Source organism: Lepidochelys kempii, chromosome 3, assembly GCF_965140265.1.
Source record: "Lepidochelys kempii isolate rLepKem1 chromosome 3, rLepKem1.hap2, whole genome shotgun sequence".
Lineage (NCBI taxonomy): Eukaryota > Metazoa > Chordata > Testudines > Cheloniidae > Lepidochelys > Lepidochelys kempii.
Window position 1 is genome coordinate 174,641,874 of NC_133258.1, and position 27,892 is coordinate 174,669,765.

At 41.9% G+C, this 27,892-nt stretch overlaps 1 protein-coding gene across 6 annotated transcripts in view; it reads left to right on the forward strand.

Annotated features, from left to right (window-relative positions):
• PRKCE (protein kinase C epsilon) overlaps window positions 1–27,892 on the forward strand; it is a 519,169-nt gene that overhangs the window by 168,963 nt on the left and 322,314 nt on the right. For 3 of the 6 annotated variants that reach the window (XM_073339116.1, XM_073339117.1, XM_073339121.1), the window contains exon 3: window positions 13,406–13,486. The exons of the other annotated variants lie outside the window; for them this stretch is intronic. In XM_073339116.1, the coding sequence (XP_073195217.1) occupies window positions 13,406–13,486 (81 nt within the window). The remainder of the gene's footprint in view (window positions 1–13,405; window positions 13,487–27,892) is intronic. 6 annotated transcript variants of the gene reach the window in all.

The window sequence follows — 27,892 nt, forward strand, 5'->3', positions numbered from 1 at the left end:
CAGTGTTACTGCTCCAGGATGCTTTATTTCAATGCTGCATGGCACAATAGTGTCCCCTTTATTAACTGAATATCCAATAAAGGAATAAATATGAAAAAATAAACTCACTGAAAGAAAAGACTTACAACAGACCTATGTTTGTAAGGAGTCACCAGCAAGAAGTTTCTTAATACTCTTCCCATATTCTTTCACTGGATTGCACCTAGTTCTGGCATGGCTTCTTGGTATATATCATCCCAATGTCTTACAAGAAGAACGTTCATGTTAACTGTTGTGTATGCGTACGTGCATGCAGTATAAATGGCTTTGTTCCAGAATAGCTTGTGTTTCAACCTTTAACTTCTGCTAATGTTCATCATTAATGGGGTGAGTGGCTAGCAAAGAAGGTTATTTCCATTCATTCTTTCTATTCTGTTGAATGGAAGAATCTTTTGAGATAAGTTACCTTATTCTTTTATTTCTTTGAGGCTGGCTGTTGTCCAAAGTCATATTGATTTTCCGTATTAACCTGGTTTGAGTGCAGTGTAGAGTTTATTTCTAGAGTGAAGTATATCCATTGACTGTTTTATTGAGCTATTACAGCCATGTTTTTGATCTACCCCGTGTGCTTATAAAACTTGCGGCTGAGGTTTTTTTTATATCCGAAATGAGATATAAGAGCTCCAGTGTCGTCTCCGTGACTCTTGAACCAATTTCCGAGATGCAGTGGAAGTTTCAAACTTTTATCCAAGAACTGATGGTAACACAGTGAGACGAGCTGGGTGAGTCAGTTTATAAACTATCATAACAAATGGGATATGTGGCAAATTGCCGGTACGATTATGATGGGTCCCGCACTTCCTCTTCTTGCGGGGGAGGGGGGGCGGGGAATTCAGAGCGCAGTTTCCTGCCCCTGAACTAGGGTATCTACTGTTGCACTAGTAACCCAGAGAAGGGTAGTGGAGAGGGAGGGACCCGGGCCCGCCCTCTACTCCGGGTCCCAGCCCAGGGGCCCGAGAGATAGTGGTAAACCACTTGAACTAGTGCTTCCTTCCCCTGGGCTACTTCCCTCTTCTGCTCTTCAGCTTGTGGGCCTTCCTGCCATCTCTCTCTGCACAAGCCGGGTGTCTTTTTACCTAGGGTCTTGGTCTTCTAGACAGCCAAGGCATTTCTCTTCTGCTCCAACTCCTTCAAACTGCTCTCTGCTCCAACTCCTTCCCCTGGCTGATTGAAGGAGGGGTTTTTTATCAGGTGACTAGCTTCAGGTGCTCTAATTGGCTTCAGGTGTTTTTAATCTATAGAAACCTTTCTTCCCTCTACTAGGAATAAGGCTTCTCCTCATCCTGGGACTTACATATTTCTCCTATATCACTCTCCTTCTGCCTTTTGGTCATGCTGTATCACAGGTAAGAGATGTACTGTGGACAAACAATGGTTAAATCCCTCTTCCCTTTAAAGCTACATAAAATCTACTTTGTTGAAGACTCACCTATTTTTTTAAGTAGTTCTTGCGTTTTATTTACTACAGCTTTCCTCTTCCACCTCCTTGCCATGTAAGTTACACCAATGTACAGATACTTCTGGTGGCTTTTACCACTATGTGACTTTTACACCACCATTTTGGCATGTGGCCCAGTAACAATAGAATGATTCAGAGAACAGACTCAAGTTATTTTTCTGACTGTGAACGGTTCATCATTATGAATGGCTTATAATAGCCTTCTAAATAAGAACTATCCAGAACCACTTTCTTTGCATTATGCACAGCAAGTTGTGATGATTAATTATCATTGTCAGATGCCTGAGTTCATATTAGGTAATTGCCTTTTCACACAATTACACACAAGATTAAGATTTCATTTCAGAGTAGGCAGTTTAAATTCCAATAAAATATCACAGCTCACATTGTAGGTGGTGAGTATCAGCAAAAGCTGCTTTGGTTCAAGAACACTTGTAGTCATGAAAGTCATTTAATTTCAGTGTTCAAATTCAGTTATTTTTCAAACTTAGTTTTCACAGGATGAATGTGGTGAATAACAATAAATCTGGCTATGGCTACCTGTAATGGGAGGCCCTGGCAGTATTTCTACAAATGAAGGTATATTACCTGACCATTTGATCTCACTCTGTACTGGAAGCTCCAGCTCAGGAGTCTATAAAGATGCAAATAAAGGATGGTCAGAGCAAAGGAGCACTTGTTTTGACACCAGTCACATTTCATGCTTGCAAACCCAATATGCCAGATACTCTCAGAGCTTATTCCTGCTCTGTAAGTTCAGTGGCATCCACAGAATAAAGCCTGCCTGGGTACGTACCCAGGCAGCTAGTACATGCCACTGGTGCACAGGGATCTCAGAGCCTAACCTGAACAGCACTATGACCCCTGAGCACCAGGCTGAAATGCCACTGACTCAGTTTTGGCCTTGCTGGGTCTTTCCTCCTCCTATCAAGACAGAGGGAATGTGAGGCCAAACCTGAGTGGTGGTGTGACCCCCATGCTCCGGGCTGCAATGCCACTCTCTCAGTTTTGGCCTCGCCATCAAGATGGAGGCCTATTGGGGCCAAACTTGTGTGGGCAGTGAGGTGGCCAGCACTGCTTCTCCATGTTACTGCCAGGGGGCTGCCTGCTGCAGCAGAGCTCCTCCCTGGGAGCCTGCCTAGCGTTGTCCTGCTTCTTGCAGCCCATGTCCCCTCTCAGGGATGGGGAGTGATGCCGCACACGGTGGGCTGTGCTGGAATGCGGGGGCTGAAATTGGCATGGACTCAGCGGGCCAGCAGCTGGGGCCAGCAGCTGCAGCAGGCATGGCTCTACAGAGATTGAGGGTGTGTACAATGGGAAACGTTTCTGGAGTTGCCCCTGCCTCACACCAGGGCAGAAGAACATGACCTCTACAGGGAGTGGCTTTCACCACAGGCAAAGATACCATATTTGTGCCCTGTTCACTCTCAACGGCTGTTTGTTCATGTCATTGAGGGTGTTATTCAGGGAGTCTGCACTGGAGCCTCCTGCATAGGAACTGAGCCCTTAGTGTTCAGACTTGTGCCTGAAAGAGGAGGCTTATCAAAATCTTGTGATCTGTGACTGTCACTCCAAATCTGTGGTGGTTTGTATTAACATATCTGTTCCGTTGAAATTCATCAGGCTGGCATTACATTATGCTTCATAGCCAGATGCTTGCTACTGTGATTAGAGAACGGAGGTGGCTGCAAAAGAATGCTGGCACTAAGTCTGAATTTCCAGAACATGGTTGCTGGTTAGATATCTTGCAACTAGACAGAGGGTTAGTGTGGAGGGCCGGGGGGTGGGAGGGAAAGCTGTCATGATAAATCCTAGACCAGCTCTACATTTTCTAGCAGAATTTCTCAATTTCTCAACAACTATAAATCATAGACAAAGAAATAAACTATGCTTTATTCCATCTGTATAGCTCTCCCACCAAGATATAACTTTAACACCATCCCCCACAACCCGTCTTGGCAGTGGCATCTTTCCTTTAGATGAAGACCTGTCTCAGGCTGATCTCTCCTCAGCTGCCAGTGTTTCATTGTGGCTAACAGGGTTCAGCTCTCATCAGTAGAGTGGGATTTTAGAATAGAAATCTTTTACTCCATCTGTAGATACAGCTTCCTTCATTTTACGAGTTCTCCCTATGATGGAAGACCCATTAGGGAGATTCTGCCACTTGTAGATCAAGTACTAGGCTGATTCTGTAACACTAGTAATGTACAACAAACCGTCCAATTCTTATAATTGACACATGAAATGGAAGAACCACGAAGTCCATTAGTAGTTTCACTGCACAGTCCCCCTGACCCTTTTCTTTCAAGGTGTCTTGGGTCACCTACCTGCGACATCTAGTGTGTGGAATCCTAATCTTCCTCTATATTACAGTGGAGTGTGTTGACAGTCGTCCCTCACCTCCTCAGGCTTGGAGGGAGGCCACTCCGCCTCCCTAAGTCACTGTGGTTAAAGCCAATTAGCAGGGGGATTAGCAGATCACCAGCCTATAGCTCTGGCGCTTTGTGCAGGGCCTAGCAGCAATCAATATTTATCCTAGCCTCCCATCTAGGACAGACAGCATATATAGGCAGTTTCAGAGTAGCAGCCGTGTTAGTCTGTATCTGCAAAAAGAAAAGGAGGACTTGTGGCACCTTAGAGACTAACCAATTTATCTGAGCATAAGCTTTCGTGAGCTACAGCTCACTTCATAGTCGGGTGCTCTGGCCCTCTGGGCAGGGCAATGCAAGAAGCAGCCTTTAGCTCAGCCTTCTGGCAGCAACCAATGCAGTCAGGGCCCTGATCCTTTGGGCAGGACAGAGAAATAGGCAATTTTTAGCCCAACTCTCTGGCAGGGGCCAACAGCAATCAAGAGTCAGGCTCTGACCTTCTGGGTGGGGCAGAACAATAGCAGTCTATGGCTCAGCTTTCGGCCTGGGGCAGGCAGCAGATAAAACCAGGCCCTTTGGCCTCAAGTGGGCAGGCTGCCACCCCAGGGATGGGGTTGGCAGCGGGGGAGGCAATACGGGGATCCCGGCCCACCCTGCTCCACTGGGTCCCAGCCTAGGGTCCTAACAGTGATGGAGGTTTCTACCACGGAGTCAGCGGGAATCCCATGGAAACACACTGACTCACGCTCTGACACCAACTTTCTTTTTTTTTTAGTCGCATGAGAGAATGTGTCTCTCTTGTGGGATCTAAGGTTTTTGCAGGTGGGAGCGGGATAAAAATGCCAGAAATAATACGGGAGTGTGTGGGAGTGAGAGTGGGTATTGTGGGATGGGAAGGGAGCGGGATTAAAAAGATAGTCCCATGCAGGGCTCGAGCCCCTGCACTCCAAGTCCCTCTCCAGGTGTAGGTCAATATCCAAGCAGAAGAATGGCCCCATACTTAGACACACCTTTCACCCCCATGTCCCCTCACGTGCCATGAGCAGAACTCAGCCACAGGTCAGGGTATAGCCCTGACACTTTTGTTTATAATTAAACTGATTGGAAGGTAGGATGGAATTGTTTTCAATTTTCTTTCTTTAGGCTCCTGTGCTGCGTGTCCCTTGTTTTTGCAGCATAACAGAAAACATTAGTTGGCTCACAAATTTCAAATGTAAGTAGAATTGTTGTTTTCAAAAGCCATTTCACAGTTTATCAAGGGGAAGAAGAGATTTTCCCCTTTGGAGTCAAGCTGAGCAAAATGTGCAGAGTATTCATTTCACTTGCTCCTTTCATCAGCATCAGATAACTAGTATCTCTCCAAGCCAAGATAGATCTGAAGTTATAAAAAATAGATGTTTGAAATCAGATTTGAGTGATTATCTTTCTACTGCACAATAAATGTTCTCCTCCCAGGAGATTAATCTAAATCAATTTCAAATATGCATTTCCTCTCAGGTCTTATTTTGATTACAGTGAGATATTTTAAGTGTGTAGTTGGGGACATTTATCTCAAGAATGAAGGTTCTTCAGTCTTGCTTTTTCTCCTCTGTTCTTGTAAGCCTTCACCTACGTTATGACCGTCTGCACAGCTGTGTAAGAAACCTACACCCATCCAAATCCCATCACTTGTCTCCCTAGTTTGCCTAGGGAACTGTTTTTCCTTTTGAATATCAGTTTTAATGTTGACCAAAGAGTAATTCCGTACAGTATTTTGATTGCTGGACAGTCACTTGTTCTAAAATGGAAACTTTGAACAAAGTTCCCTCATGATCTATGAGATGACTCTTTCTTTTGATCTGAAGTACTAAGAAGAATATTTAAAAGTTCAGGCTCTAAACTACAATCACATGCTTATGTTCTTTTCAGAGCAGCATTCTGGGTTACATTTGGCCCTATGAGATTTGTTTATTCTCCAGCGTAACTGGGTGTTGGTTGGTGTGTAGATAATCATCGCAGGAAAAACTAAGTGTGTGTGATTCAAGAGCAGGCATAAATAGCTGAAGAGGGATGAGGATCAAAGGTGGAGCTAAGATATTGTCATGCATACTCCTGTATCACTTTTGTCTGTTAGTTTTTCAATCAGCAGAGTCAATATTAGGCAGGTTGACTTTGGTAACTGACAGACTCCTTTAGTAAGGAGGACAAATCTTCAGTACTAAGGGCCACATCTTTAGTATATGGTATAAAGTGTGGCAGTCCAGCATGACCTTTTGTGCTTACAAGCCCCTTCCCAGCAAAGAGGCACTCCATAGGGTGTTTACAGAGATTTTGATTTTTATGTGGTGAATGCTTTAGTAACAAGCATCTCTTTGTAGATTTACAGCCCTCCCTTGGATCATATCCAGTTAGTTGATGGAACATCTGGAAAGCATTGTATGTTTGTAATAGGCCCTTACCATTTAACACTGGCCAAGCTTTTCAGGCAAAGATCAGTGACCTTTTCTTGGCAAGCTTTTAGCTATTTGCCAAAAAACATGTCAAAGAGAGCAAATCATTGGTAAAGAATTTAGTTTAAATAGATTTTTGTCGGACTGCAAGACTCTTTACTTTTTTGAGAAGGTATACAGTAATTTGAAGTAGGAAAAGCTGTGAAATCTGTGTATGTAACATATTCCAAGTAAAATCTCTCTTTTGTGCAATATATGCCCTGATTTTCACAAGCTTTCAAAGGAAATTATGCAAAGACTGTATTCTGCCTTTGGAGAAGCCATATTTATATGAGAAGGGTGTGCACTGATGAAAACTTGGAACCTCTCATTTACTCACCCAGTCTTGGGAACTGTTGATGGAAACAGACCACGAGATGTCTCACCTTTAAATCTAGAGAAGACCATAAACTAGAAATAAAATGAGATTTGTTTTAGAAATGTGTAAAACCTTCTGGGTACATGTAGGAGTGCATGGCTGTCCCTCCCCATCAGTCTTGGAGGGAGACCACACCGCCTGGCTCTCAGGTCCTTAGCAAGGCAAAGGTTATTGCAGAATTAGCAGTCTCTAAGGCCCTGACCCTCTAGGCAGGGCCAAGCAGCAAGTAGTCCAGGGCTCAGGGCAGAGCACCAATCAGTCTTGTGTCCCTGGGCTACTTCCTATGACCCCTTCGCTCTGTACCTTGTGTCCTCCATCTTCTCAGCATTCCCTGCAGCAGTCCCAGCAGCTCCTCAGTCCCCTGGTAAGCTGGCAGCTCTGGCAAGTTTTCAGCACTGCAGGGGGTCCTCTTTGGGTTCCACTCCCAGTAGTGGATGGGAGATGTCTGTCTCTTCTGGTGGCTCCAGCCCACCTGTGCTGCAGGGCCTGCCTTTTATATTTCCTGTCCTGCCCCTCTGCTTCTGGCAGGGTGGGTGTTGGTGTCCTGATTCTGCCCACCAGGGGGTGGGCAGGGGTTCCTCCCTGCTAGTCTCGGGGGGAGGCCACGCCCCCAGGCTACAGTACAGTTAAATAATGTACAATACTGGATACATTAAGCAGAATTTAATCCAAAGTACATACTGTACCACAGTATATTATCTGAAAATAACGTCATTAATATTTTGACAGTAGTTATGTATTTATAATCCTGGTATTCTTGTACTTCTAATAATCTTTTTGAACTACAGTAGAATTCATTTAATCGACCTTCTGATAAATGGCACATCTTTTTAACTGTATTATTGCCAGGAACCAGTTTGTTTGATATATTTTCAATTACTGAACAATGGATAAATGGCTCACCATTATCGTGTTGTTTGCAAGCTTATTCATAGCTCTTTACTGGTGTGAATGCTGCCATTACACATCTGCATCTTGCTGTTCATTTCAGGTTCTTCTTGGGCTGGTAAACAATCGGCATTCCCTTAATAGTCTCTGAGAATGTTTCAATACTTGTTCTATGCTTATTTTTAAATCGATTAATAAAATCAACATGAATATACACTCACAACTCTCTTAAACTTCTGCTAACAATGCTGTTAATTGATATTTTTTGTTTCCAGCTGCCCTTGTGAGCTTTTCAGTTCACACTTGAGAATTGTTTTTGGCCCTGCATGTGCTTGCACTCTCCGAAGAAGAGAATGAGAATAGAATCAGGTTCAGAAAGCTGCAAGCAGAGACTTTCTTTCCAGACAGCAAAATAACCATTGGTGATGTTGAAATGCCAATCATGATCCTGAAAGACCCAGCCTACCCCTTGCTCCCATGGCTCATGAAGCTGTACACAGGCATCCCGGACAGCAATAAGGACCAGTTCAACCATAGGCTGCACAAGTGCAGAATGGTGGTGGAATGTGCCTCTGGATGTTTAAAAGGTCGCTGGCATTCTTTGCTCACTAGGTTAGACCTCAGTGATACCCATTGTTATTGCTGCCTGCTGTATGCTCCATAATATCTGTGAAACAAAGGGAGAAAAGTTTCTGCTGGGGTGGCAGCCAACTTTGAGCAGCCAGACACCAGGGCAATAAGAAGAGCACATCGAGGGGCTCTGCATCTCCATGAAGCTTTGAAACCCAGTTTCAGGAATGAGCCAGAGTAATGTGACACCTCTGTGTTGTTCCTTACCAAACTGCCTGCTCCATTGCATTTTCTCCCCTGTAAACTCCACCTCCACCAACCACCGTGTGTTGAATGAATAAAGAGCCTTTTCTCCTCAATCCATTCAGTTTTATTATGCACACAAACACACAGAGATAGCAAAGAAAAATAAGATAACTTGGGGCAACAGGGCTGATAACACTTTGGGGGGAGAAACAAGGAAAGTTTGCTTACAGAGGCACTGCAATAACAATCAAAGGTCGGGGAATGGGTCCCTTCTGGTCCTTGTACTCTCCCCTGGTGTTGAGTGCAAGGGATACCAAACTCCACTCCACCCCTGCCGCATAGGACGGTTGGGGGAGGATGTAGAACTGGGCGACAATGGCAGCAGGTTCCACATAGGCTGGAGAGGGACTCAAGCATCCAGCTGCCTTTCTTGAACCTCAACTGAATGCCTCAACATGTCTGATTGTTCCTTCATAATCCACAGCATCTCTTCCTGTGTGGCACGCTTTTGTTCCCTGCCTGCTCTCCTGTCCTCCCTGTCCCTGTCCAGGTTCTCGGACAGTGTAATGCTCCATGCTCTGAGCTCCGTCTTGTCACTCTCAGAGGTGAGCATTAATTCATTGAACATGTCCTCTCGAGTCGTCTTTTTCCACCTTCTAATCTGGGACAGTCTCTGTCCTGGTGTGGAGGATGCGCCAGTGGACAAGGTTTCAACTGCAAGGAATGCAAAGCACAAGGGTAGCATTGACAGTGCATACGTTGTTTCTGGTGTAAGGTTATTTTTTTTAATTAAAAAACCACCCCTCAGTACACTTCACTGCAAGCCACAACATAACCACAACCGCTGGCTATTGCAAGAGTCGGTTTGTTGCTCCAGCCATGGTGAGTAAGGCCATGAGTAATGGGTGAGAAGGTCTTGGGAGTGACGTGGATCCCTGGAGCAGAAGTGAAGGTGGTGAGACATCACCAGAAGAGGGCGCACTGGCATACACAGCTAATCCCCAGGACAGCCAGCGGGAGACACCCCAGTGGTGAGTCGAACCCTGTCACACCCTCCAATAGTTTGTTTTTTACAAAAGCAGCACCAAGTCAAGGAGGAAAGGAGAAAAAGAGGAAGCCAGGTCCAATCCAGATTTTTACAGATTTCAAACATCTTCAAAGAGGTGCTCAGAACTGTGGCTTTGGTTGGGGTCCATCTCTGATGAAGTACGCACTTTATTTATATTATTTGCATTAGCCTTTGGCATTTGTAGACCCTGTACTATGTTCACTGAATAGGCTTCTCTTTTTTAATAGTAATTGGAAGAATTTTAGTCTGGTACAGAAACTGCTGCATATTATTGATTTGATAAATACTTATTAGCAAGAGTTAAGACAGAGCCATTGAATCGTATACTGGATTCAGAGCAATAAAATCCTGCACAAGTAAATATAATACTCCCTGCACTCCATAATGTAGCTACCAAGAGGTATATGAAACAGCTCATTTTCCCACTTGACAAGTAGAATTTCAGACTTAAGGCATTTCAAAATTTTTGGCTTATTTATTTAAAAAAATAAACTAACACGTAGATGTGCTAAAACGTCAGCCTCACACTTCTCGATCTTTCAGGCAGTGAACTGAAAAAGGATCTTAAAAGAAATGAATTCAGTCTTCTGAGCCTCAGCCTTTAGACAATTCAAAAAACTTGTGATGTATAATTTAGCAAAATCAAGTTTCTTGTGATGAGAAAAACAAAGTCTGCAAGAACAGCTAATATATTATAACTTTAAACCAATACAGTATATTTCTTTTAGTTTAGGTCTGGCACAATGCACATGACGGATTGTGAACCCCCATGAAATGTACTACTTGTTAACCAGAACATTTGAGTCTGTACCTTATCCCTATCTTTAACTTCTGAAAGAACTGAAATCTTATGCCCAGTTTGTGAACCCTTTCTTACATTGTGAGTAGTTCCATTGGCTTCTCTGGAACTGCTTGTGAGAACAACTGCTTGCCAGAGTGAATAAGAGAGGCCCATATTCTGCCCTGAGGTATGCACACCTAACTCAAACTCAAAGCACAGTTACCCAGGAGTATCTGAGGACAAGTCAATAGACTTTGATACTCTCATGCAAGGTGTTTTCTTTTACAATTTTCAATTTTTCATATAGTCTTTTTAGCATTTAATAAAACCTACAAAATATACTCCTGGGTTCACCTATATATTTTTATGTACCACTACCATAACTGCATGGATTTATTATTTTACCATTATCTCCTTTTATTATGGGATGCAGATTGTGATGGTTATCTTCTTATAGAATAATTAAAATACTGATCATGGGGGGGATAATTCTCTATCAAGTACAACAAGGCTTTTTTCCTCTCAAAATTAATGGACTGAAAAAGATATGCATCTCCCAGAAAATGGAACAGACATACAAAGACGCAAGAATGTTAGTTGACACCCACATTCTGTCTATCAGCAATATGAATATGTATGTAACTTTTTGGGCAACTGAGGTTTCAATACATGTGTTAATCACATACAGGAGGGGAGGATATGGCTCTATGAATCTGCATGGAAGACAGAGAGATGTGGACAAGTGATGCACAATTTTTGACAATACTATATCCCAATAGGTAGGGCCCTACGAAATTCATGGCCATGAAAAACACATCATGGACCGTGAAATATGGTCTACCCTATGAAGTTTGGTCTTCCCCATGAAATCTGGCTATTTTAGGGGAACCACGATATAGCTACCCTTACTTCTGCATTGCCTTCAGAGCTGGTGGCCATAGAGTGGTGGCTACTGGGCAGGCACCCAGCAGCAGTGCAGAAGTAAGGGTGGCATGATCCGATATTGCCACCCTTACTTCTGTGCTGCTGCTGGCAGCAGCACTCCCTTCAGATTAGGGTTCCTGGCCAGCAGCCACCACTCTCTGGCCACTCAGCTCTGAAGGCAGTGCAGGAATAAGGGTGGCAACACTGTGACCCCTCTCCTCATGACTGTCTTTTGGGTCGGGACCCCCATGAACACTATGAAATTTAAGATTTAAATATTTGAAACCATGACATTCAAGATTTTAAAAATGCTATGACTATGAAATTTACCAAAATGGGATCATGAATGTGGTAGGGCCCTACCAAAAGGTTAGTGTACTTCCTGTATTCAGCAGATGGACATCTGTACCTCTTCAGTGAGAGTGATTTATCTCAGGCAGATGAACATGTCCTGCATCTCCAGCCCAAAGGTGTGGAATGTACTGCTGTGGGTCTGATCACAGATAAAACCTCAACTAGCATAATCAAATGTCATTGCCAGCCAGGTATTGGTACAAACCTGACCATGTTGGTTTTGCCTAATTTTGTTTAGTGATATCACTTGAGTATATATTCTGTTTTTCCTGACAACTATTTGATGAAGACAAGGCCTCTGGCATCATGATAGCCTTCCTCTCATAGACATAGCTTTCCTCCCTAGGGAATGCAACTCTTTACTGCACTCTAAGGTAACAATTTACCATGCCCGTTCTCATTTTTTCCCATGGCTGAACTTGAATAGTCTGTTTGGGTATTGACTATAGATGCCCACATGGTATCTGAGCCAAAATACAGAGTTTGGGGGAGTGGGGTGTGTGTGTGTGTTTGTTCCCTATCAGCTATCTTTATCCACGCCCTTTGGGGTATGTGTTTGGTGTCACTTGTGCAAGTCCCACGGTTCATCATTTTTGGATTTTTCCAACCAAAGCAATGCACATTTGATGCTGTATAGCAACTTCTGCAACATCGATGAACATTCATGTCTTATGTCCGACTATATGGCTTGATGGATCTCAAGTGTTTTAAAAAATGGCCCTGCCTGTTTAACTATTTATTTATTTCATATCTAAATTTCTTTCATATCTAAATTTCTTTGAATTCTGTTTTAGTTGTTAATATTTGATAGTATGCAAACAATTTTTGACACTTGTCCTGAATCCAGTAATAAATATCCATGACCTTCACCATGGTGCCCTCTAGAATGGACCTGCCAGCCTTATCATTGTTGGTCTGAGATCTCTGTAAGCTCTCTTTCTTGATGTTAAAACACTGGGAATTGCTGAATATGGTCATTGGAATCCCTTGAAATTTTCAAGTACCAGTTTTCCATTATAGTGCCCTATATAACGACAAAACCTAGGGCCAGAGTCTGAGCATGCATAAGTTGGTGTTGCTCCATCCGAAGCCACTGCCTGAGTGGGCTCTGCCAAATTATTAGAATGTTTGAAATATTTAATGAAATATTCCATAGCTGCTCTAGAAGTTGCATTCTCTTGATCCAGTCCCTGATAACCAGGAATAGCCTTCATAGCTGAAGAACACAGAAGCCTGTGGAAATTTTATGGGCTATCTTCATTTGTACTGAGTCCATGTCTTGTCCTATGATACAGTTCTATTAATCTTGTTATGTATTTCTTATTTAGTGGGGGCTGAGCACATAAAATAGACTCCTTGCCCACTAACAATGATGTTGGATCAGAACTGGAACATGTATTTAGATGAGGGACTAAATAGAATGGGACTGTCCAATGTTGTGCAGAAATCATTCAGACTGAACATTTTGTACCTATTGATTGAGGATATTTATAAAGTAAACTCCTGGGGGTGGGTTCTCTTGGGGCTTACTCGTAATTCCTATTCATTAGGCATGTGCATGGTCTGGGACTGCAGATATCCTTTATTCATGGTGCCAAACATTCCAAGTTGAACATGCTTATCTTTAGTGAACATGGCTATTGCTGGAAGGGCCTTGCACACTGTAATCACATGTTAATACTGGAGATGATTAGGTATTGTTTTGGGAATAGGTGTGCTTTTCCAGGGGACCCCATTCTGTTTTATTGGAGAATAAAAACAAATCTATTTAACTCAAGTGTTCACAGATGTATTTCGTGTAATGAAATAAATAAGAGGCTTAAAGAAATAGACTCTTTTTTTTTTCTGCTTTTCCATAGGTGGAAAGAGCTGCAGGTATAGGACTACTTGCTCTGCTAGTCGACTGGTCCCTGTTTGCAGGCTACCCAGATTAAATTCAGGTAGTTCAATCATCTTATTGACACTTGGAGCTGACCCACTTGTGGCTTGTCTATGCTAGTTAGATATGTGGATCTTTAAGGTAGATTGATGGATAAATCTGTGGGTTTGGTAACCTCTGAAGTAAAAATGACTTGTAACAGCCTTGTCCCATAATCTGGAGGCTATTCAAGTTGCTTTTTCATATTAAGAAGGTCATGTTTCGTAGTATGCTTTTGGAAATGCCTTTGCAGAGGGACCTGCAGTAATTGGTATTGAGATGATATTGTTACCATTGCACTGTTACCAGAGAAAGCTATAGAATCATAAGACTGGAAGGGACCTTGAGAGGTCATCTAGTCCAGTCCCCTGCACCCATGGCAGGACTAAATATTATCTAGACCATTCCTGACAGATGTTTGTCTAATCTGCTCTTAAAAATCTCCAATGATGGAGATTCCACAACCTCCCTAGACAATTTATTCCAGTGCTTAACCACTCTCCTTCTTGTAACAACCTTTTACGTACTTGGAAACTGTTATCATGTCCCCTCTCAGTATTCTCTTTTGCAGACTAAACAAACCCAATTTTTTAATCTTCCCTCATAGGTCATGTTTTCTAGACCTTTAATCATTTTTGTTCCGCTTCTCTGGACTTTCTCCAATTTGTCCACATCCTTCCTGAAATGTGGCTCCTGGAACTGGACATAATACTCCAGTTGAGCCCTAATCGGCGTGGAGTAGAGAGGAAGAATTACTTCTCGTGTCTTGCTTACAACACTCCTGCTAATACATCCCAGTATGATGTTTGCTTTTTTTGAAACAGCATTACACTGTTGACTCACATTTAGCTTGTGACAGGTTTCAGAGTAGCAGCTGTGATAGTGTGTATTCGCAAAAAGAAAAGGAGTACTTGTTGCACCTTAGAGACTAACCAATTTATTTGAGCATAAGCTTTTGTGAGCTACAGCTCACTTCATCGGATGCATTCGAATGAGCTTATGCTCAAATAAATTGGTTAGTCTCTAAGGTGCCACAAGTACTCCTTTTCATTTACCTTGTGGTCCACTGTGTCCCGCAGAGTCCTTTCCACAATACTCCTTCCTAGGCAGCCATTTCCCATTTTGTATGTGTGCAACTGATTGTTCCTTCCTAAATGAAGTACTTTGCATTTGTCCTTACTGAATTTCATCCTATTTACTGCATTTCTCCAGTTTGTCCAGATCATTTTGAATTTTAATCCTATCCTCCAAAGCACTTGCAATCCCTCCCACCTTGGTATTGTTTACAAACTTTATAAGTGTACTCTCTATGCCATTATCTAAATCATTGATGAAGGTATTGAACAGAACCGGACCCAGAACTGATCCCTGTGGGACCCCACTCGTTATGTCCTTCCAGCATGACTGTGAATCACTGATAACTACTCTCTGGGAATGGTTTTCTAACCAGTTTTGCACCCACCTTATAGTAGCTCCATCTAGGTTGCATTTCCCTAGTTTGTTTATGAGAAGGTCATGCGAGACAGTCAAAAGCTTTACTAAAGTCAAGATATACCACATCTACCGCTTTCCCCCATCCACAAGACTTGTTACCCTTTCAAAGAAAGCTATCAGATTGGTCTGACATGATTTGTTCTTGACAAATCCATGCTGACTGTTACTTATCACCATATTATCTTCCAGGTGTTTGCAAATTGATTACTTAATTATTTGCTCCATTATCTTCTGGGTACAGAAGTTAAGCTGACTGGTCTGTAATTCCCTGGGTTGTCCTTATTTCCTTTTTTATAAATTGGCACTATATTTGCCCTTCTGCAGTCTTCTGGAATCTCTCCCGTCTTCCATGACTTTTCAAAGATAATCGCTAATGGCTCAGATATCTCCTCAGTCAGCTTCTTGAGTATTCTAGGATGCATTTCATCAGGCCCTGGTGACTTGAAGACATCTAATTTCTCTAAGTCATTTTTTAACTTGTGCTTAGCCTCTTCTGATCCTACCTCATTTTCACTGGCATTCACTATGTTAGATGTTCAATCACCACCAACCTCCTTGGTGAAAACCAAAACAAAGAAGTTATTAAACACCTCTGCCATTTCCACATTTTCTGTTATTATTTCCCCCCCACTTATTGAGTAACATACCTAAACTGTCCTTGGTCTTCCTCTTGCTTATAATGTATTTGTAGAATGTTTTCTTGTTACCCTTTATGTCTCTAGCTAGTTTGATCTCATTTTGTGTCGTGGCCTTTCTAATTTTGTCCCTACATACTAGTGCTATTTGTTTATATTAATCCTTTGTAATTTGACCTAGTTTCCACTTTTTGTAGGACTCTTTTTTGATTTTTAAATCATTGAAGATCTCCTAGTTAAGCCAGGGTGGTCTCTTGCCATACTTCCTATCTTTCCTATGTAGTGGGATAGGTGGCTTTTGTGCCCTTAATAATGTCTGTTTGAAAAACTTCCAACTGTCTTCAGTTGTTTTTCACCTTAGTCTTGCTTCCCCTGGGATCTTACCTACCAACTTCTTGAGTTCGCTAAAGTCTGCCTTCTTGAAACCCATTTCCTTTATTTTGCTGTTCTCCCTCTTACCATTCCTTAGAATCATGAACTCTTATCATTTCAGGTTCACTTTCACCCAAGCTGCCGTCCACTTTCCAATTCTCAACCAGTTCCTCCCTATTTGTCAAAATCAAATCTAGAATAGCCTCTCCCCTAGTAGCTTTGTCCATCTTCTGAAATTAAAAATTGTCTCCAATACATTCCAAGAATTTTCTGGATAATCTGTGCCCTGGTGTGTTGTTTTCCCAACAGATGTCTGTGTAGTTGAAGTCCCCCATCACCACCAAGTCCTGGGCTTTGGATGATTTTGTTAGTTGTTTAAAAAAAAAAAGCCTCATCCACCTCTTCTTCCTGGTTAGGTGGTCTGTAGTAGATCACAACATCACCTTTGTTTTTTACCCCTTTTATCTTTACCCAGAGCCTTTCAACAAGTCTGTCTCCTATTTCCATTTCAATCTCAGTCCAAGTGTATACATTTTTAATATATAAGGCAACACCTCCTCCCTTTTTCCCCTGCCTGTCCTTCCTGAGCAAGCTGTATCCATTTATACCAATATTCCAGTCATGCGTCTCTGTGATGCCAATTATGTCATAGTTGTGTTTATTTACTAGCATTTAGAGTTCTTCCTGCTTATTCCCCATACTTCTCACATTAGTATACAGACATCTAAGATACTGATTTGATTCCTCCCCCCAGTTCTATCTTATCTCTCCCTTGTCCCTGGTATAACAGCTCATGCTCCCCCCAAATTCTGAACCTTCTCCCAGGTCTCCACATTCTTGACTTACCTGTGGGCTTTTATCACCTGCCCCCCTTTGAACCTAGTTTAAAGCCCTCCTCACTAGGTTAGTCAGACTGTATCCAAATATGCTCTTCCCCTTCCTTGATAGGTGGACCCCATCTCTGGTTAGTAGTCCTTCTTCCTGGAACAGCATCCCGTGATCAAGGACGCCGAAGCCCTCCAGGCAACACCATCTTCACAGCCAGGTATTCACCTCCAGGATGCATCTGTCTCTGCCTAGGCCCCTACCCTTGACCGAAAGGATTGAAGAGATAACCACTTGCACTCCCAACTCCTTCACCCTTACTCCCAGAGCGCTGCAGTCACTTCTGATCTGCTGAGGATTATACCTCGCAGTATCATTAGTTCCCACATGGATGAGTAGCATGGGGTAGGAGTCAGAGGGCCGGATGATCCTCGACAATATTTCTGTAACGGATACGGGCTCTTGGCAGGCAGCACAGCTCCCAGGATGCCATATCAGGGTGACAGATGGGTGCCTCCGTCCCCCTCAGAAGAGAGTCACCAACCACCACTACCCTATGTTTCCTCCTGGGAGTGGCTGCAATCCTCCCAGCCTTGAGGGTACATGGCTTCTCCTCCTCCACTTTTGGGGGTGATTCCTCATCACTTGTTGCCAGGGCAGCATATCAGTTTTCTATCACCATGGTGGGTGGATTGGGAGTAGGGCTGGAGCACTGCCTGCTGCCAGAAATAACCACCCCCAGTGTCCTCCCTGTGACAGAGCCATATCCTCCTCCCCTGGTGGTGTGACAACAGTCCTCTGTAGCTGGATCGCCTCCTCCACCTTGGATGTTTCCTTATGAATATTCTCGAGGAATTCCTCATGGACGCAGAGGCTTCTCAGCCTAGCCACCTCTTCCTGTAGCTCTCCCACCTGCTTTCTGAGAGATTCCACCAGCAGGCACCTTTCCAACTGGATGGTCCCCCCAGCCTGGCTTTCTGTGAGTGGGAAATGCAGGCCACAGTCTCTGCAAATCCACACCAGAATGGTTAGAGGCATCCATGGTTAGGTTGTCTGTCTGGATACAGGTGCAGATGGAGGAGACAGGGCTCTGGTGATGCAGCCCTTCTTAACCAGAGTGATTATGTTACAACTCCCTCCTACAAACTCCCTCCCAAACTCCCTTGTTTGCGGTCCCCTGTTCACTAGCTCCCCTTGGTTGCTCAGCCTCTGGCTTTTAAGGCCTTCTCTCCTAGGTCAGCCCTACCCCCTCGTTTATCGCACAGGGGGAGGGTGATCAGAAGGCTGATTGAGGCTGATCAAAGATGATCAAGGATGACCTAGGGTTAGTTAACCTAGGGTTAAATTGGTTAGTCTCTAAGGTGCCACAAGTACTCCTTTTCTTTTTGCGAATACAGACTAACACGGCTGTTACTCTGAAACCTAGGGAACAAAGGCTCAAACAGTCCCCAGACACACAATCCCAACTGACCCAGTAACTGAAATAACCTGAAAGAGAAAGAAACACACAAACAGCCAAACAAACTCACTCACCCCAAGGTTAGTTTAGTTTTGAAAGGCTGCTACCATTGCTGCCCCTGCCTCTGCCCCCCACCACCCCCACCATGCACTTAGTTTGGCTGAGACGAGAAATATTTTGGCATAGCTTTATTAGATGTCAGCTGAATTGTTTCTAATGTGATGAGGTATAGTGTATAGTTTTGGATTAAATTAATTTCCATTACTATTTATTTTTTCCTCTTTAAAATTCAGTTTGTTTTGTCTCTTTGTTTGAGCCATTTCATGCACATTAAAATCTGATTTTTAGTGTCTAAAACAATTGCTCTGCCATTCAGGAAAACCTCTAAATCACTGTTTAGAGTATGTGTTTGTTACTAGCAGTCCAGAATTGTTTACAGAAAATTTTAGCAGCAGCAAGATCTAAACAAAGATGGTTAGGACCTTACACAGTTCTCCAGGGTTTTATGAAAGCCTTTAGTAATTAAACCAGCAGAAATAGTAATTGATGTAGACTTTACCTAGTCCTGTGTCTTTCCTATAGATAATGCATTTTCATTCATATTCACTATCGCCTTCAGATTTCATTCAGATCATTCTACCAAATGTAGATGTAATGTGTGTAATGCTATGATAAATGTAAAATACGAATCATTGACAGTAGTTGCCATGCATTCTGTATTGTCTTAATTGTGTGACAGACTTTCAGCTATTGCATAGTACACAGGGTTTCAAACTTTGTATTCCCTTGATTTCTCTCCCATTCCTATTAAACCCTTTTCTAGAGGTTGGGGAATATTCTCAAGGAATAACCTATTTGTATACAAAGTTGGAACACAAACAAACAGTTCCAAGAGAACTATGTAATGCCCCAATAATAAACGATAATCCAGTGTTAGAGACTCTGGGATATATCCTTAGCTGGTGTAAATCTGATTGAGTGAGTGATGCCAATTCATATCAGCTGAGGAGCTGACTGTTAAACTGCATCACATCAAAAAAGCTGAATCATATAAGAGTATTTTAAATTGAAATGTACTCTTTTCTTTTTATTTACTTTGTGATTCTCAGTTCAATCTGAGGGAACTGCAGCTGCCCTGTTAATTTTCTCTACCAGATTCTGTTGTTTTTTTTCAAGAGTTTTTAACCTGGCATTTTGTTTTCTTCTTTGCTTGTCCACCAGCATCACTGATTGATGTCTGCACTATGCTGAGATTCGTGCCAGCATAGAAGCTCACATGTTGAGCTTTTTGGCTAATCCTCCAAAAGTGGTGGTGTTAATTTTGTTTTTGAAACAAACACTGATGTAATGGTAGATTATTTTTTTTTAAAAATCAATATTTTAAAATATCTTATATTTTTATAGCTCCTTTTATCCGAAAGGATCTCAGCCTTTTACAAACTTCCCTAGCAGATACTCAAACTGTGAAGAGATCAGTTCATCCACAACTGAAATGCAGCCACATCAGGGGTGAAACAATGTAACCGTTTAAAGTGCCCATCAACATTGAACAACAAGAGGCTAAGAAGTGGAAAAACAATTTTTCCAGTTGGAATTTCAGAGGAATATAGCTAGGCAAAGATAGAATCATGAGTCTTAGAATTTGTCGAGGACACTAGAATAAGGATCCGCCCCTGACTTTATGAAAACTGCCGTGGGATCTTTAACTACTGCAAATAGTCAGGACCTTTCTTTTGTCTTATTTGAAAGACTCCATCTCTAGCAGTGCAGTATGCCCAGTAATCCCTTGAAGGGGCATTTATTTAGTACTGACTAAAGGGAAGATTGCCTTCTGTTGAATCATCACTTTACAATCCAGAAAATAAACCCAAAAGTCAGAATGTTATGGTTGATAGGATTTGACATCTAAACTACTTGAGAGTGTAACTAAGTCATGAATCATGAATTTTACAGTAGTATTACAAAGTTATATTACAGTCCAAATATTTTACAATCATCACAATACAGTTACAAATTCAAGTTAAAGGTCTCAAACATTAGTGTCACAGATATTCAGGGTGTTTCAACCCACAGTTTGAGAACCACTTAAAGGAAAGACTAATACAATGGAAAAATAAAAGGTCTGGTCTCTTAACTGCAAATGCAATAATTACAATTTCAAAAATTTCCTGGAATAAGGGTTTCAGTAAGGTTACTTTTAAATTGCAGCAGCTTGCATTGCGGTGCCAGGTTTGCTTTGATGTTCAAGCAGCGTGTTGGCTGCGTGCATTTTGTTCACTACCTTCAAGTGCTTCAACCTGTGTCTGAGTGAAAAATAGAATAAAATGTATTTGAGAAGAGTTCTAAGGATTTGTGTAATTCATATTAATGCACTTCATAATTATAGCAGGCTCCTAGTAGTACGCACTATAGTAAAGGTTTGCATTAAAACACCATGGTTTTTACATATTAATAATTTTCTTGGTGTACATATATAACCAGATATTATAGTCAATACATTTCAGAGAGGTGGAAGTTTAGCACTAAAGAGTAAGCAAGATGCTGCTGTTACTTTCAACATCCACATACTGAATTATTGATGACTGAGTTAGTGTGGAGGAAGGCAGGGTAGTCGGTTCTGTCATATACTTTATTGTGTGAGCTGGGTAAGTCATTTAATTTCTCTGTCTCTGTTTTCTCCTCTGTAAAATGTGGATACTTCTCCAACCACAGTATGCTGTGAAACTAAAATAATTAGGATCAAGGTTGTTGGAAATTGTCATGTGGGGCACTATACTGTATAAACACAAAATATAGTTACTGAGCCAATATGAACCAATTCTTGCTGTCCTCGTTCAAGAAAAACTGTCACTGAAACCCTGGAAGTTTTGCTAGAGATGGAGAGAAAGAGTGAGTGTACTGAATGGAGACTGAGTTAATGATTGGAAGATTTGGCTCACTAGTCATTCTTAGACCGATTGCCTATGTTTGATCAAAAGGGAGTGAGAAATAAAATGAAACATCACTTAAGCCTGTTAAAAATGAGAATTTGTTTCCTTTTTAAAATCATCATAGAACTTTTCTGGTTTTGAAAAAGCAGAATTTGAATAAAATATATGTGCAGAAGTTGCTCATACTAGGTGTACGTGTTAAACAACAGACAGTGAGAAAGCACTCTTCATTATCCCATCCCAGTGCATTTTATAGAATACAGGACATCTGTGTACAAAGATAGAGCCATATTCTTATCTTAGTTACACTATTGTAAATTGGGAGTAACTGATTGGAATGAAAGGATTTACTCTTGAGCCATGGCATTGTAACTGAGTTCAGAATTTGGCTCATAATTACAGTGGCAAAAAATTAATAATGGAAAGTTTCGCCTAACAACCATGTCTTCAGCTGTTGTTTAAAAGTCATCCCTGAACTTCATCAGCAGAGTGCACAAACCGTGCATACTCCGAAAAGACTCCAGCACCCATCATTCATAATCTGTATTTTGCTTCTGTTAATCTAAGCACATTCTGTGGCAGAAGGGGAACACAGAAGTATAAAAGAACGCTGAGCTGCCATGGGGCCCACTGAAACATAAAGCACTCCTGTAAATGAGAGAGTAGAAACTAGCAAGATTATCAAAAAGTTTAGGTTTTCAAACTAACCAACTCTTCTTACTGGTAGATCATCCAGCTCAGCTATCCTATGAATGCTCTCGAGGCTGTGGGAGAGCACTCTAAGACGCGCCCGTTCTGCTTAGTTTGTCTGTAGTAGGAAGCCACAGCGCAATAGTTTTATTGCAGGTTATCAGAGAGATGGGGTTATGATAGCAAGCCTTATAAAAATAGATGGGGCATAAAGAACGAGGAGGACTTGTGGCACCTTAGAGACTAACCAATTTATTTGGGCATAAGCTTTCGTGAGCTACAGCTCATTTCATCGGATGCAAGCAGTGGAAAATACAGTGGGGAGATTTATATACACAGAGAACATGAAACAATGCGTGTTACCATACACGCTGTAAGGAGAGTGATCAGGTAAGCTGAGCTATTACCAGCAGGAGAGAAAAAAAACCTTTTGTAGTGATAATCAAGGTGGGCCATTTCCAGCAGTTGACAAGAACGTGTGAGGAACAGTGGTGGTGGGGGGGAATAAACATGGGGAAATAGTTTTACTTTGTGTAATGACACATCCACTCCCAGTCTTTATTCAAGCCTAATGTAATGGTGTCCAGTTTGCAAATTAATTCCAATTCATCAGTCTCTCGTTGGAGTCTGTTTTTGAAGTTTTTTTGTTGAAGAATTGCGACTTTTAGGTCTGTAATCAAGTGACCAGGGAGATTGAAGTGTTCTCCGACTGGTTTTTGAATGTTATAATTCTTGACGTCTGATTTGTGTCCATTTATTCTTTTATGTAGAATTGGCCAATGTACATGGCAGAGGGGCATTGCTGGCACATGATGGTATATATCACATTGGTAGATGTGCAGGTGAATGAGCCTCTGATAGTGTGGTTGATGTGATTAGGCCCTATGATGGTGTCCCCTGAATAGATATGTGGACACAGTTGGTAATGGGCTTTGTTGCAAGGACAGGTTCCTGGGTTAGTGGTTCTGTTGTGTGGTGTGTGGTTGCTGGTGAGTATTTGCTTCAGGTTGGGGGGCTGTCTGTAAGCAAGGACTGGCCTGTCTCTCAGGATCTGTGAGAGTGATGGGTCGTCCTTCAGGATAGGTTGGAGATCCTTGATGATGCGTTGGAGAGGTTTTAGTTGGGGGCTGAAGGTGATGGCTAGTGGCGTTCTGTTATTTTCTTTGTTGGGCCTGTCCTGGAGTAGGTAACTTCTGGGTACTCTTCTGGTTCTATCAATCTGTTTCTTCACTTTAGCAGGTGGGTATTGTAGTTGTAAGAACTCTTGGTAGAGGTGTTTGTCTTGTAGGTGTTTGTCTGAGGGGTTGGAGCAAATGCGGTTGTATCATAGAGCTTGGCTATAGACAATGGATCGTGTGGTGTGGTCTGGATGAAAGCTGGAGGTATGTAGGTAAGTATAGCGGTCAGTAGGTTTCCGGTATAGGGTGGTGTTTATGTGACCATCGCTTATTAGCACTGTAGTGTCCAGGAAGTGGATCTCTTGTGTGGACTGGTCCAGGCTGAGGTTGATGGTGGGATGGAAATTGTTGAAATCATGGTGGAATTCCTCAAGGGCTTCTTTTCCATGGGTCCAGATGATGAAGATGTCATCAATGTAGCTCAAGTAGAGTAGGGGCATACTGTTTTATCAGATACGTGAACTTGTCTCTGTTTCTTGTTTTGTCGGGGGGTTTTCATACTTTGAATAGTTTCTGGATGGATGTGTGTGTAGGTATGTAAAGTAGTCCTGTGCCACCAAAAGTTCTTCGACTGCTTCTGGGTAGATTAAACATTTTCTTTATCAGAATTGGAGCCAATGTTTTACTTAATCATATGAAAACAAACTTCACAGGTAAGAAATAACGCTTTTGTTTGATTTTTCTCTCCCCATCCCCGGGGATGATTCAGTTATATATATGTTGTATTAATTATCTTAGTCAAAGGAGATTTCCCACCTAACATTGTCAAGGATTTGGCATATTGGACTGGTGTTCAGCTTTTCACATAGCCAGTTAGCCTGGAACATGTAATTTGCAGATTTTGACTTTATACAACCCTACGGGGTTCATCAGCATTTGGCCCTGTATTTTTATTTTTTCTCAGTCCTTCCTTTTATTTAATCTGTATTCAGGGCTTGATCCAGAACCCATGGAAGTCAATGGGACTCTTTCCAATTCTATTGGCATGACATCAGTAGGTTTGGATCAGGCACTCAGAGCATGCTTCTGTTCTTGTAAACTAGAAACAAACACAACAGTAAAATGTCCAGAACAGGCTGCACAAACAGTGCCTTCCTTGTACTGCACTGTTCCTTCGGAAGAAAAACCTTAAGAGCATTGCCTCTTCAGCACTAGTAGCTTGGGTGACAAAGGCTTTGAGACGCCTGAGGTCACTTTCAAATGAGTTAATGAAAATCAGATGTAACTACTGCCATATACTGAATTATTCTACACTGGTATATTCAAAGCCATGAGCCTCTGCAGGATTCCTATTGTTTTAGGCAGCGTAACCTTGGTGATTAATGTAGTGTTACATTGTGTTGAGCTCATGGAGACTCCTTCAGATGGAGAACAACAAATGTTAGCATTGTTTTATTTAAATAGTATTGGGCCCTGGATATATAAAGTCAATGAAGCACACGTTAAGTAGCTATTTTATAGCCAAGACTTCCCGGTTGGGTTGTTCTGGGGCTTCTGACCTACTTTGTGATTCTTTACCTGAAACTGTCCCAGACCCCTAAAATGGAAAACTTAACTGATATTTCATAATCAATGGTTTTTAGAGTTACAAAAGCTACGTATTGTATAAGTCCCAGCAATCCTTTCTCAGAGTTACAATGGCATAATACTCCAGTCAGGATCTATTTCAGCGGCACCACCTACTGGTAAACTCATCAGTACAAACACTTTGCTATTAAAGGGTTATATAAATTAATAATACAATTATGTATTCCACTGAGGAACTTGAATTGTCTTAGAGCACATCTTGGTAAAAATGAAATTAGTGTAGCGTTGTTGTTCTGAAAAACTCTGGATAATATATTATATGCAGTCTATCTTCTGGACCACTAATGAAGCCAAAACAGTTTTAATGAACATTCAGATGTAACATCAGTTTTAATGTAACATTCAGATGAAACTGCCTCTGAACATCTGGAATCTATTTGTTCCCTTTTTTTTCTTTTTGCTTGTTTGCTCATTTTTCCTTCTTTATGCTTTCTCTTCTCCTGCATTCCTGGGAGACATAGGTCTTTGGATTAGTAAATAGTTTCTGTGCAGAGCTGCAACACTTATTTTATTTTAGTAAGTTAAACATCATGCTGCTAAACTTCGATTAAAACTGTGTATCTTCTTTTTCCATTTTTCCTGCCCAACAAACTTGAGGAGTAGGATTTCAGTTGAAGTTAGAGTGGTCAATTAAATGTCAGATAATGTAAATCCTGATTGAAAAGGTGATCTTAAGTGTAACAATATTAAGGACACTGACCTAAATTTATTAGTGCTCCTGTGTTGCTGTTTTACTGCAATTGATACAACAAGGTACACTGAAACAGTAATAAAACATACCCACAAATCCTTTGTAAATGCGATGAATGAAAAATGGATTTCATTGATATCTGTTCCATGAGTTTGGGGGGAATGCGTTTTTCCCAAAGCATTATCTGCATAATTCCAACTGCATATTTTTATCTTTAGTTAATTTGCAAAACAAAAGACAATATTAAGTGTCAAAATCTGGTCTAAAATCAGTGGGATTTTATCATTGATGTCATTAAGACCATGATTTGACCTGAAATTAATCCTTATGAAATAGTTGCCTCACTGCATGCTAAAGCTACCACTTAAGTAGTGATAATAAATGGAGGCAGGTGCTCTTATTTAGGGAATCTGGAGTGAACCAAGAAGCTGTCCACTATGGTTATTTACAGGCCCTCAACTTACTCCAGAAAATAAGGCTCAATTCAGTATATCCACACAATATTTTAGTAGAACATCATAGTTGTCAGTTTTTTGCTCAGTGCCTACTGTCAGTAGCTCCTGCCTGCAGAGGTCTCCTTCTCTTCTCCCCAGAGAGATCCTGAGGGAAGGATGTTGAAGTGACGCTGCATGCCCTTTTGTGAGGTGAATCCCCTTCTCTACAGGCACATAGGGACAGATGTTTTTGATTTGATTTAATTGATTTTGTTATCCATTGATTTCAGTACCAACTCGCTTAGGAGCCTACTGGGATTTTCCACTGTGCCTGTCTGCATCTTTAGGCATTAAATACATTTGAAAATCTGGCCTCTGAGTCAGGGATGGGTAATATACAACTCTGTCCTACTGCGTGACAGCCTCTGGCCCAAAGTCTTCAATCACAATAAACACTAGCCCAGTGGAACTCTTTAATTAAAAAAGAAAAGCTACACATGCAGTCTTATATTAGATGAGGATAATAGTTAATTGGTAAAAGAAGTTTATGGAATGAAGGGCTAAACATTTGGGAATGGTACTGTTTGAATTTGGGCTGTCGGGCTGCTTAGGAACTAATACCCCTTTGCTTCAGAGCTCAGACTGAAAATATATTTCCTTGCTAGGATGGGGTGTAGCTGCACCAGTAGTCACTGACTGACATACTCCTTATCCAGTCAGAAAGCAGCTACTTTGTCTCCCTCACCACTACCAAGCCGCTAAGACTTTACTGCATATATGGTGTCATGGGATAGCACTGAGGACAGAAGCAGCTCATGCAAAGCAACTCCCAGTCTACAATGGGAAAGCCTGCCTAAATGGTACTTCCACAATAAGTGCAGTCACACACCACAGTGAAGCACAGACATCTGCTGTGCCCAGTGCTGGTGGAAATTGGAGGAATTAGGTGAGGGAGAGAGGGAAACCCTGGTCACTGGCACCACAGCCCAGCTTTTGTATTGTCCCCCATTTACTATTGCCAGAGCCCGGACGCTGTTTGTTTCTTCGCAGAGGCATGCACATGTCTTGCTTATGGTTAGTACTCAGTGAGCAGCCGGTGGAGTGACATAACAACCGTCTATCCAGAGGGCCCCCTGCAAGACAGCCTTCATTCTAATGTGACTTTTCTTTGTTTCAGAGTGCACACTTTGTAAAATCCAGCTTTGTGGAGACTCTGGGGTTCTGGGTAAATATTTTACTGTGTCCCTCTTTTGTTGTATGGGGGGGACAAGCTTTCGAGCTTACACCGAGCTCTCCTTCAGGTCCTCTGTGTAAACTCCAAAGCTTGTCTCTCTCACCAACAGAAGTCGGTCCAATAAAAATATTACTTCATCCACCTTGTCTCTCTAATACCCTGAGATCAACATGGCTACAACAATTCATAAATTAATGACTGATGTTAAATAAATAACATAAAAGCATTTAAGAAGCAAACGGGTCTTAAAATGGTAAACAGATTGTAATCATGTCTAGCTTATCAGGTGTCCATCCATTTTCCACATTGGGATCATGGTAGATCTACGTTTCCTATAACTCCCCTTCATTCCACTCCCCACCAAGACCACTTGGGTTTGGGTGGCATGATGTGTTCCCTTAACTCACAAAACTGTTCACCCCCTCTCCTTTGGGGGGAGACACTCTTTCAAAGCTGCTCTGTCTGTTTGATCACTCCCCTTCTCAGAGATGAAGGCACTTTTTACCTGTTTATAGCCCTTTGATCTCTTAGCTTCTGGCATTGGCACTTTGCGATCTTAGGCTGGAGCCTGGAAATAGTTCATTGTCCTGTAATTGCCCACCAAATGTCGTTGGGAGATGGCTTATCTAGACCTCTGTGATGCCTTCCTGCTTTTTTTTCCCTATTAAGCTAGACCAATACATTTGTACTAGAAAATGTAATAACTCAGTATAACTATACACTAACTCTACCTCACTGACCAGGTCACATACAGTATTCATAAAATTATTATAGACCAGTATATTCTTAGCATAGCATAATAATCTTATATTATTACATAGCAGCTCCACGCCTGCCACAGTGATCAAACTGAGTTAAGCTTTGTTGCCCTCTGCTTTAATTACAAACTGTATGTCTCT